Consider the following 12,995-nt stretch of genomic DNA (forward strand, 5'->3'; position numbering starts at 1 on the left):
GTTTAGGTATGGGTTCGCATGTGCCATACTACATGCAAAAGAAGGTTAATTAAGTAGATCAACCACGACTGTTCTTTTAAGTATGAATACAATGTTTAGTTGTTGACAAAGAGAATTTGGCCCTTTACTCGCCAAAGGGACGTATTTACTTTTCTCGATCTTTACAATATCAAAACCTGTCATGTTTTTCCATGCCTTTTTATTATTATAATTCATTTGGATGGAAGGATTTAAAAGGTTCGTTTGGTTCGCGACGCCCCGACTTCGACACCTTCCCCTTCGGACCTTCCGATTTATCCCAAGCTTTCCCTAAGAAAATAAACCAAAGATTCTATCTCTCATTCTCTCTCTAGAATTTTATTGAATATAATTATCCTGTATTCCAAGTTTATTCCTCTTCCCAGTTCGATCGAGTTTAGATCCTTTTCTTTTCCTTAAAACCGGACTTCCCGATGTTCAAAGACAAAACCCTCCAAATTTTAAAAGCCATATGATCCCCAACGAATTGACAGCAAAATAATCCGCCAAAAAGTACGTGATCGAGGGACAGTTTTAAGAGAGAGCAGAATGGTTACTTACAATAATATTCCAAGTGATTATAGTGAAAAAATGCAGAAATATCAAGAGTATATTGAAGCTTTAGAAGAAGAACGTAGAAAGATTCGAGTATTCGAACGTGAGCTTCCTCTTTGTCTTGAACTTGTCTCTCAAGGTAAACGACGATAGTTTTCTCCCTAAATAGAATACATGCACTGTTTCACTTCTGTGGGCAATTCTTTTTTTATATGGAAATCTTTTGGCAATTTCCCATTTATGTTCTTGATTTGTGTGTTATTATTGCCATTCCAAGAATTTAGATTTTCTATATTTAGGCTCTTGATTGATTTCTTTTCTTCTAATTTTGGGTTTTCGAGATCTAATTATTGTTGTTGCACATCTACTTTTGCAGCGATTGAACGATGCAGACAACAAATGTCGGGGACGATTATGGATTGCTTTAATGGTCAATCCGATCAATATTCTGAGCAAACATCAAGTGAGGGTCCAGTTCTTGAAGAATTTATTCCCATTAAACCAGATTCATCTACAAATGATGACGATGTTGATGGGCAACAAAAGCAACACTTATCTCATAATTCCAAGATCATTTGTAACAATGAAACATCGTCCCCATTTTCTCGGAAATCAGATTGGTTAACATCCGCTCAACTCTCGATAAAAACCCCAGATCCACCTATCGAAGAGGTACAGATTAATTCAACAAAGTATCCAACTTTTTTTTTTTCTGGGTAAGTAAGTTTGATTAAAGATATTAGTTTTTAATTATCATCATTTTTTCTCTGCTTTCAGGATTTCTTGTCGAACAAACTGGTAGCCATGGAGACAAACAGAAATGGATATGGCGCTTTTCATCCTTTCATGAAGAAAAGAAGTTTCAGCCCGACACCGAATATGGAAGGTGAAAGGTCATTGACTTGTCCGGCGATGGTTCTAAACGCTGCCAACAGCTGTTCGGCGGACACAGACGGTGGTGGTGGTGGTGGTGGTGGAAGTAAAGGTGAAGATAAAGGACTTTATAATAAGAAAGAAAGGAGGTGTTGGTCGCCGGAATTGCACAGACGCTTCCTCCATGCTCTTCAACAACTTGGTGGTGCTCATAGTGAGTTTCTTTTTCATTATATTCAAACTTCATGTAATTTATTGACGTAAAATTTCATTTTCTATGAAGTCGCTACACCGAAGCAAATTAAGGAATTAATGAAGGTTGATGGGTTGACGAATGATGAGATTAAAAGCCACTTACAGGTCTGTATATATTTTCTTTATTATATGCTTCATTAAAGAATCCACATGTTCTAAAGTTTTGCATTTCTTATGCATGACAGAAATATCGTCTGCATACTAGAAGGGTGAGTAGTCCAACAATCCACCATAACGACCCTCATCCTTCCCAACTTGTGGTGGTTGGCCGGATATGGATGCCGCCGTTGGAATATACCACCACATCTCCGGCAACAGATAACACCAATAAAGCCAAAGGAGTATTCACTCCAATCGCTTCTCTATCGCCATCTATTACTGCATCTTTATACAAAACAAAACCTTGCAATCAACAACCGTATTACGATGGAAAAGGAAGCCAAAGCCATAGCAATTCTCCTTCCACCTCCTCCATGTACACCACCACTGTGTCAACGGCTTTCTGAGGTCTATAAATCATACTTACCACCACCTATATGTTTTATAGAGTGATGTGAAAATTTTGTGAAAGACCCTTGTCTACAAGACTACCTGTGATGTTTTTTCTCATTGGCCAATTTTTTTTAAACGTATAAGATATTTATGCGTTATGTTCGTAGATGTTATGTAACCAATTTTTTTTGTTCTTTTAGCGTATGATTTTACAATTAGATGGTGTCGGGTATATTTGAGACAATGTAATAAGATTTTACAAATTTGAATAACATTACAGTTATACAATCTGTCCCAATGGTGGAAGATAAAACTATCTTCTCTAATATAATAAAAGACTCCTTTTTGATACACGTGTAATCTCCTTAGTCCATAATTTTACAAAGTTAATTACCGATTTTGCCCATCTCCATTTCATTTATCCGCAATCCTTTTTAATGACACTTCCAAATTGAATTACAAATCTTCGTCAATTGATAATCTTTCCCTAAATTTTGCGATCTGGTTTTTGGGAACCAAATCACCCTCTATCTTTCAGACTCTCTTTAAGAAATCCTACATCAACGCGATTTATATAAGTTGATCACCACCATTGTGTTGTTGATGGTTCTTACCCTAAATTGATTGATGGTTGTTCTTAGATTATTAAGAACTAACAGTTGCAAGACCCAATTTCTAGGGTATTCTTTGATTTTTTTTATGGTTTGCATTTTTCTATTGTTATTTTGACTCCTGTTGCTAAATCAGTTATTTTTCTTGATTTTTTTGTTGTTCGACTTCATGGGTTTTCTTGAGGGTCGGAATATGACTTTTTTATTCTTGCGAATTGTGAAGTTGGTAAAAGTAGACTTCTATGTCGAGTAACAAGGGTATAATTTTTATTTTGGTTTAATCGGGTGTTATAGTAGTTGAAGGAGATGCAAGCACCACCATTAAGAAGGGTATGTGTTTTAGGCAATATTTTCAAGGCCAAACCCCTCTCGCTTCTTTTTCCCTTTCTTATAACGCCTTCATTTTCTAGTCGAAACGAAGCCCTCACCACCACCATCAACCTATACAAAGAGGAAGAATAAATTAAGAACACCGATGGTTTCATTTGACTTTCTATGTTATTATTCTTTCTAGAAATTGAAGGATAATCGAGAAAGGTAATGGTTGTCAGGGAGTTTTAATTGTTAGTTGTTTCCTTTTAAGACCCTAAACAAGATCATGCATGTACTTTGAATAATAAATGAAGGTATACAGTTTGGAATTTTCAATTATTTTTATTTATTATTTTGAGTTTAGGTCATTTTTGGTCATTAACTTTTGGTTTTGTGTTCATTTAGTCACTTAACTGTTTTTAAGTTTTAAAAGGTCATCAAACTTTTGGCTTTTGTTCATTTAGTCACCTAACTTTTGGTTTAGTCATTTAACTTTTGGATTTGTGCTCATTTAGTCACCTAACTTGTAAAATTGTGCTTATTTACTCACTAAACTTTTACAATAAAGCTATAAAAATGAGCACAATTTTAAAACTTAGGTTACTAAATAACCACAATCTTAAAAGTTAGGTGACTAAACGAGCACAAATCCAAAAGTTCGGTGACCAAACAAAAAGTTAGGTGACTAAATGAGTAAAAAGCCAAATGTTCGGTGACCTTTTAAAACTTAAAAGGAGTTAATTGACCAAATGAGCACAAAGTCAAAAATTAAGTGACATAAACACTGTTTTTTTCTAGATTTTTAGTAGTCGTTTTTTATTCGAGATAGGTTTTGTGTATGTGTGTATGTGGAATTTAGCTTTGATTCTTATAGTAAATTGCATAGCGAAATGCAATTTAGGGATTTTAAGTTGATGTTATGTCTCAGATGTCTATGGTTTTATGTTATGATGTGCTTCTATAATTACAAAATATATACAGAAAAAAATGTGAGTTTTGAATTTCTGTTCTTGACCGCATCATAGTTTTTTGCCTGGTTTGCTTTGAGTTTTTTTTTTTAACATTTAGTTAGGTAAAATCCTGGAAAAAACCCAATTACTTATAAGCTTATGGTGGGCTATCTCTTTGTATGGTGGGCTATCTCTTTTATGATAACCTTACTTACCCTTTATCTTGATGGAAATGAAGGGATTAAACATGTGAAAAAATCTTATTTTTGACTAATTTTGCAACAACCTAACTTTGGGTTTTTGTGTTTTGTTGGTTTAATCAACGTTGAAACCAAGTCGAAAATGTTATCATTGTGCAAGAAAATTTCAAAGTTAACTGCAAAGCTTCTCAAACCCTTAAAATTAGATGTTATTATTAATATACATAAATATTTTATTTTGGGAAGTACTCGAACATGGTCTACTCATTTAAATCACTTAGCATTTTCATTCAAGTCGCTTACTGTTTGCATTTGTTTCACTTTAAACAATTGAAATCTAATCATCTAATTTTGTCTTGCATTAATTTGTAGATTTCATTGAAATAGATGGATGACCAAAGATATGATCGTGGAGGTAATAAAACAACCCCCAAACAATAGTCTATGTCAAGTTATTAAATTTTTTTATATAATTTGTTCATGTTTGTTAGAAAGTTGTCAAAAACTGTCCAAAGTAGGATGTTGAAATACAGAAAGAAATGGTATATTTTCCTTATTCATTTTTGGCCTTTTCATTTATTAGCGTATCATAGCATCATAATTTCTCTCGTTTTTTTTATATATTTACCACATAGCATCATAATTTCTCTCGTTTTTTTATATATTTACCACATCGTACTTTTGACTTTTATTCAATTAAGGCATTTTACTTTTAATTCTTTCTTTTCCTAAGGGTATTATACTTTGAAAAATTACCCAATTATAGCACTCTATTTTCAGTTTTGTCCCACTCGGTTAAAGTAAATGTCAGTAATCCCTATTTTCCAAGACCGTATTACAAAGGTATTAAACATGGAACCTCTTGAAAAGCAAGTTGAGGAGGTGTGTATGTGTGTTTGTGAATTTTTGTAATTTTGAATTTCCCTTTAAAAGCAAGTTGAGCGCTTTATGGTTTTTGAAGAAACTACAGGTAAATTGGAAAAATTGAAAAAAAAAAAAACAAATACTATATATATTGACTTGCAGATATTTGTCTTTTACGTTATGTTTTTTTTTTTTTTTGGAAAATGTTCATGGTAGGATTACTGAAAAATTTTATCCATGAAGGTTGTAATTTTAGTTACCTTGTGGTTTGGTGTGCCTTTTTGTTAGAGATCTATGATGCATGACAAAAAAATGGGATCTTCACACCTCATGAAAAGAGGAGAATAAGGTACCTTTCCAACACCACAAGTACATGTAACACCACAATTTTGTAATGAACACCTTTGAATTGATTAGCAGGTCAAATATAACGGTATGTCTTATTTGTAATACTACCCGATGGCTTGATATTTAAAGTTTGATTTTGATGAGTTGTTGCACAAACTATAATATTCTATCTATGAATGATATGTGTATTTACAGCAAGGTTTATTGTACACGAATTAGGAATTTTATAGAAAGAACTTCAAACCCACAAAAGAAGGATGAGACCTTACTTCTTTTACTTTTTCTAAATTGTATTGTAAAAGAATTTTTTTTTTGGTTCTCTATACCATTTGAGACCTAGCCTCTTTGTTAGCTAAGGATGTGTAAATAGGCCAGATTGGTTGTTTTCCATTGTCTGCAAAGGCTCCTTATATGTTCACTACTAGAAAACAAGATGTTTTGCTACAAAAAAATAGCTACGAAAAGTTTTCGTAGCCAAATACCTAGGTAATGGGATGTGTTAATTTAGTAACGGGCTAGCCGCGGAATAGCTACAGAGTAGCGACGGAAGTGCACCCGTAGCTATTCTGTAGCTAATTAGCTGCGGAATAGTTACGAATTAGCGATGAAACTAAATCCGTAGGTAATTAGCTATGAAATAGCTATGGATTACCGACGGATGAAAATAACTACAGAATAGTTACGGAATACCAATGGATTTATTAATTTCCATTATTATTATTATTATTATTATTATTATTATTATTATTATTATTCGTCTTAAAACTTTTTTTGGATCGCTTTTTTTACATATCTAAGACACAAATAATTAAAAATTATACTAATAATAATATGAAAAAACTGCAAATTTGGTCCTTATGGTTTGCAAAATCCTTTGGATGGGGTCCAAAAAGTTTTCAACTTGCATCAAAGGTCCAAAATCAAAGTTTTCATGGGTTTGTAGTCTGTTTTGTCTTAGTTCATTTGTTCGCAGCCGTTAGGGCCATCACGTGCCCTCCATGTGAGGGCATTTTGGTCATTTTAGGTCCTTATTTTAAATAATATCAGATTTCTTCTGTATATACATACTCATACGCAATCTCCTTCATCTTGCTCATTTTGATTTTATAGAGAAGCAAGAACTAAAGGTTTCTTCTTCTTCGTCTCTCATCTACTTCTACAGTTACGACCTTCAAAAATGGTGCTTTGCTTCTGCGGGAATGTTGTCGTTGTGCGAACCTCATGGACCTCACGAAACCCTGGTCGTCGTTTCTACGCATGCCCTAAAATGGTAAGAAAATTCATATTAGATTATGATATTTCAGTAGTTATGCAATAACTCTTTTACTTTAATGTATTATTGTAAGGATCCAGATGTGGATTTTTGGGGTGGGTTAATCCCCCTATGTGTCAAAGATCAACTGTTATCATATCAGGACTGTTGAGAATAATGAATAGGTATGAGGTTGAAGTGGGTCAGTTGAAGATGTACTTGGTTGCCTCGTCGGTGTTGTTTCTATTGTTTGTGCTGTTTTGGAATTAGGAATTAGAGGTTAGGGATTTTTCGTTGGTAATAACCATATGGAAATGTTGTTTTTTGGTGCTAGAAGGTTTGATGGTAGTTTATATATGATGTAAGTGTTGTCTTTTGGATCATTGGATATGTAATGCTATTATGACGAATGGAAATGTAATGGTTTTATCTTTATATGAATATGAAATTGTAAATGTTTTATCTTAACATGATATGCAATTGTAATGGTTTTTGTCTTCACTTAAATATTCAGTTGTAATGGTTTTACATGCATATATTAAGTGCATTTCCATACCATCTTCATGCTTTGACAATAGAAAATAAACCAATAACAAAGTACATTACCAAAAGGGCACCAAAAAGGTTACATACATATATTGAGTTACATACCATAACATATTAATGTTAAACCACAATCATTACTAACAAAGGGCATTAAAGTACATTACCAAAACATGTTGATTACAATGTTCAATAAAAGGGCATCAAAGTACATTACCAAAAGGGAACCCAAAAAGGGCATCAAAGTACAAACTAAAGTCCATTAGCAAGTCTTCACAAACATAAACAACTTAAGTAATTAAACATCAATTCCCTTCTTGGGCCTTGCAGGTCCTAGCATTATGCCCCTTTTGCTTACACTTACTACATGTCACAGTCAAAAGCTTTCTGCTCAGCTTTTGAGTTTCATTATCATTCTGACTTTGACTGTTTGCTTGCCTCTTACGTTGTTGAATTTCAATCCTTTCCTCTGATTAATCCTCCTTTTCTTTTTTTTGTCACGCCTATAGCTTTGTTGTGTGGTGGAGGGACAAGAGTTGTTAGGAAGTCCCTTTTAGGCCACATGGATCTACCTTTGATAGGCTCTACCTTGAAGGAGTACATCTATTTCCATGTATCAAGCCAATACAACTTATTCACATAGGTGTATAGTTCTCCCACATTTTCAGCATTGTCTGCCATTTCATTTAGGGTTGCAATTGCATGCTTGCAAGGAATTCCAGTAAGCTCCCACTTTCTACAACTACACTCCCTTTTCTCCATGTCCACCATATGTTGATAATTCCATGGACCTTTAGCCTGCTACTTTTGTCCCCCATTCCATTGTGCATGATACTTACTAGCAAGTGTTGTGTTTGCTTCCAAAATCCTAGCACCAGTTGGAGTTAGTGCACCTTGACACTTGTTTAACACCTTCATCACATTGCATACTCTCTTTATAAGGCACTCTTGGATAAACTCCAAACATCTGATAATGGGTTTGTCTCTCCCTTTCACAAGTTTGCTATTGAACACTTCACAAAGGTTATTCAACAACATGTCTGAAATTGCCCTTGCTAGTAGTTCATTAACAAAATAACAGTTAGTGTATATCTATACTATAATTAAAAGTAAGACAACAAATTGAGAAAATACCTAAAAAATGACTTCTAGCCCCATGATGTGGAGGTATTTTCAAGAGCCACTGATATACTTCTATGTCATAATTCCTTAGCTCTACCATTACAACTGCAAACTCTGGTATGGTGGTGGTTGTAGCACACGTCCAAAAATACTCCTTGTACTATGTAGCCTTAAATAACTTCCTCATGTTCTAGTATATGTGTCTAATACAAAACCTATGTTCTGCATTAGGAAACAATTGCTCTATGGCTGGTAGAAGACCCTGTTTTCACCAAAACAAAATAAATAATTAGCATTAGTCTGTAATGAAACCTAATATGCAATATTATATGTAACTATAGTACCTTATGTCTATCACTGATAAAGGTGAAGTTGGAATTTAAATACAAGTCAAGATCTTCTCCAAGACACTGTAGAAACCATTTCCAGCTTGAAGTGCTTTCACTTTCAACAACAACATATGCCAATGGGTAGGTTCCACTGTTTGAATCAACACCAATTGCACTTAGTATTTGACCTGGGAAAGGTCCCTTCATGAAGGCTCCATCTAACCCTAAAAATTCTCTCAACCTTGCCTTAAATCATTTCTTTAAAGGCCCTAAACACACGTATATCCTTCTGAATTTCCTAGTTGGGGATGAAACCACACGTTCAGAAACCACATCAATCTTTATAGTTGTACCTTTGTTTGTCTTTTGTAGCTCTATTATATACTCTCTCAAAGCTGCATATTGCTTTACGTAATCTCCTGCAACATTTTTAGTGGCTAATGCTTTTGCACTAAATGCTTTCCCTTTTGAAATACTAACCCCATATGTCTTTTGGAGTTGCTCTTGTAGGGCATGCACAGGCAGGCCAGGATTAGCTTCAATCTGATCCATAATTTGTTTGGCAATAAATGTTGCTGTGTAAGATCTGATTTTTCATGTTTGGAGGTAGATGTTTTTCTGATTATATGTATTAATAAACAAATAGTCTTGTTCACTTGACCTAGATGCATGAAGTTTCCAAGTGCATTTAACTTTATTAGAGTTTACATCTTTACCTTTTACCTTTTTCCTAGAGGTAGGTCCACCTACCCTACTTGCATTTACAACTACAGTTCCATCACAAACAACTATTAATCTACTCTTGTCATTTTTTGTGAAAGAAATATTCCTCCTTGTCTCTAAAGCGTGTAGGTCGACTTTATCTTTCAATTCTTTCTTGGCTTTATATTTCTGCCCAATATGAAAAGCTACCTTGTGCACATCACTAGTAGAACAAAATGTTTGTATCCCCAACTCTTTGATCATTTCCTTTCTTTTCCAGTTTTCCCCAGAGTCATCACTAACTGAATCCCACTCTTCATTATCAATTATCTCCACATCCTTTTCTAGATCACTGTCTTCATTTCTTTGACCACTCAAACTTTGACATCTAGGGAAGTCTGCTTCTGTATCAATATTTAGATTGAAATCCTCCATGTCAACTTCAACATCTTCAATTAGGTTGTCCTTATCAATCATAAAGTCATTATCTTCATCTTCACTATTTTGGTTCTCAAACTCAATGTCATCAGGCTCCTCTTGTCTCCACTCATCATTAAAAGGAATATTATCTTAGCCTTCAAACCCATTAAATAGGATGCTATATTGGTCTTCAAATCCTTCAAAAGGTTGAAAGTTTGTCATTAACTCATGATCTATGTTGATGTTAGTTGAAAATTCATTGACTCCTTGAGGATCATTATCCATGACAACTGTATACCCCTCATTTGTAAATCCTTTTACACCCTCACCATTGGATTTGTTCATGTCAAGTTCTTCATTCACGTCAATCTCTTTGTTTAACTCTTTTTTTGCATCAACTACAACAAATTCAGGATGTATTGGCTCAATACCCTTACCTTTATCAACTTCACCACTTTCCATTGTTTTTTCACCACCTTCCCAATGCAAGCTAAGTTTTCTACTACAAGACGATGCCTCTTTACTATGTTTCCAACCTTTAGACCTACTAAATTCAAGTGTTGCTGATTTGTATAAGGTTAATGCTAACCCTAAATCACCCTCACCAACATCAATTTGGATTGGAGTTACCACTTTATGAGCAACTACATGTGATGAGGGTTTAGGAGGATCCTGATTGTCCATGTCTTATATTATAACCCTTCTTGGACCATTTGGGGACATAAAATATGTAACCAAGTTCGTTTGACCATGCTCTGTATACACTTTAATCATTTTGTTATGGGCAACATACTATAAGAGGTTACGCACATCATCATCATTACCTAATTCTCGTAGTCCAAAGTTAAATCCTTTATTAGGCAAATGGAAATGGTAATACATGATTTCAGTACCATCATACCCTAATTCTCTCATCATCAAGTCAAGTTCATGCACATAAAATTCATCAATGTCGACAACATCAAAGTACCTTACTTGCCAATTAATATACCTGATATTTGGAAACTTTGTGAAACTCCCTCTGTGATGAAGTTTATTAGAGAATATGTTAGGGTAACCATCTTCAAAACAGAAAGAGACGATTGTTAGAATTTTTCAAAGTTTGAAACTTGATCATCAAATACAGAGTTTTTCAAAAAAATTTCAAAGTTTGAATATTACCATAAATTTCTTGAACGTTAACATTCTCTCCAACATTTCTAAGTCCCCACATTTTCAAAAGCATGAATGAAAATCGATTCTCACACAATGGTTAGGGTTTTTGCGACTTGAATGATAAATGAGGTATGAGAGAAGATGAAGGAGTGAAGTACAATCTGCAATCTTATTAATTGAAGTGGCGTCAACGGAGGCTGGGAAGCAAAATGACCAAAATGCCCTCACATGGAGGGCTCGTGATGGCCCTAACGGCTCCAAACAAACGTACTAAGACGGAATGGACTAAAAACCCATGAAAACCTTGATTTTGGACCTTCTGTGCAATCTGGAAACTTTTTGGACCCCATCCAAAGGTTTTGCAAACCACAAGGACCAAATTATTGCAGTTTTGTCTAATAATATATAAACATAATGATAATATATAATAATAGTAACGAATATGTTTAACACACAAAAGATTAAACGAAAAAAAACTATGTTTAACATATCAATAAAGTGAACTAATCTACGTTTAATGTATGAATAATGAAAAATGATGATAATAATGGAAAATATGTACATTTGTATGTGTATGTATGTATTTATGTATGCATGTATGTGTAGTATGTGTATGTGTGTATGTGTGTGCATGTGTATATGTATGTGTGTATTTATGTCTATATATATATATATATATATATATATATATATATATATATGTGTGTGTGTGTGTGTGTATGTGTGTGTGTGTGTGAAAAATGACGTTCGGTGCACGTAGTGTAACGCCCGCAGATCCGGGCTAGTCAATTTAGAGGCAATAGGGGTCGAAAACGACTTTTCGACAAAAAGATTATTTAGAATAAATAATCTTAACCAAGTTGTAGAAGATGTCACATGGTTTCCGTACATATAAAGAACGCCGAAATCCGAGTTATAACGAAGAAGTTATGACCCGTCGAAGTTTCGCGTCGGAACCGGCACGGCGCCGGGAAGCGTAAATAGTAAATTTATGATAGAGCGAGATTTAGATTTAGCACTCTAAACGAAAGTCGTAGAATATGTTAAACTAAGAACTTAGATAAAAAGAACGCCCAAATCTGACTTCGTATGAAGAAGTTACGATTTTTCGAAGTTTCGGATTAGCAGTGTACAGTCCGAAATTCGAATATTAGATCGAGCGATTTTTAGCCGACACAACCTAAACGAGAATTGAAGATCTCATTATTAGTAGCGTCACAATAAAAAGACAGACGAAAATGGACATCGGATAAAGAAGTTATGAGATTATAACAGACCAATCCTGTCCCGGCCTGTTAAAAATATAACTTTAAAAATAAATTCAAAATTAGCCGAAGGAGTCTAAACGAAAGTTGTAGAGTGCGTCTCCACCTACGCATGGATATAAAGAACGTCAAAAACGGAGTTCGTATGAATGAGTTACAAATTATAATAGCATATTTACGTATTAAAATAAAGTATAAATCATATATACGTACATATATATACATATGTATATATCATTAGAAAGGTATCGACGATGCGGTCATTATAAGACTAATGTTGAGTTCTTTCGACATTAGTTTAGTACAAATATCTTTAAATCTATTTAAAATAGTATTATAAAGGGGTGTTTAGTTTTTTATATAACTATAAGGTCATTAAGTAATTATGGGGGGTAGTTTTTGTAAATTCAATTACTATAAATAAGAGCCTTGGGCTCTCATATTTCTTGCACCATTCTCTTGATTCAAGAGTCTTTCTCTCCTTATCCCCCGAGCATTTCGGTCCCTCGTGATTCGACTTCTCTTTCTGTAGTTTTAGTATAGTAAGGTGAGCGCTGAAGCGCTGCACGAATCTTTCTTAGAAAGATTCAGCGACGAAGTTCTGCCCCTACAGAGCCCGACTCCTAGCTAAAATCCCCTTGTAAGTAAGTTATGCTTACCCTATTTTAAATATAGTTTATATTTAAAATTAGTATTGTTATTATAAATTTATAATAAATATTTGAGCTA

At 34.2% G+C, this 12,995-nt stretch overlaps 1 protein-coding gene across 1 annotated transcript; it reads left to right on the plus strand.

The window, feature by feature from the left end:
- Positions 1 to 214: 214 nt before the first annotated feature.
- Positions 215 to 2,553, plus strand: LOC111916859 (transcription factor HHO3). Its single transcript, XM_023912514.3, has 5 exons — positions 215 to 712; positions 950 to 1,245; positions 1,351 to 1,660; positions 1,730 to 1,806; positions 1,887 to 2,553. Exons 1-5 carry the CDS (start codon positions 568 to 570, stop codon positions 2,205 to 2,207), a joined length of 1,149 nt encoding a protein of 382 aa, XP_023768282.1. The 5' UTR covers positions 215 to 567; the 3' UTR covers positions 2,208 to 2,553.
- The last annotated feature ends 10,442 nt before the right edge of the window (positions 2,554 to 12,995 follow it).

Source organism: Lactuca sativa, chromosome 8 (genome assembly GCF_002870075.4).
Source record: "Lactuca sativa cultivar Salinas chromosome 8, Lsat_Salinas_v11, whole genome shotgun sequence".
Lineage (NCBI taxonomy): Eukaryota > Viridiplantae > Streptophyta > Magnoliopsida > Asterales > Asteraceae > Lactuca > Lactuca sativa.

Bases quoted from the DNA above. Each gene is read 5' to 3' on its own strand.
- LOC111916859 (XM_023912514.3), top strand. From the start codon at position 568: ATGGTTACTTACAATAATATTCCAAGTGATTATAGTGAAAAAATGCAG. The intron at 1,246-1,350 runs GTACAGATTAAT...CTCTGCTTTCAG, and splicing joins CAGATCCACCTATCGAAGAG to GATTTCTTGTCGAACAAACT. The intron at 1,807-1,886 runs GTCTGTATATAT...TATGCATGACAG, and splicing joins AGATTAAAAGCCACTTACAG to AAATATCGTCTGCATACTAG.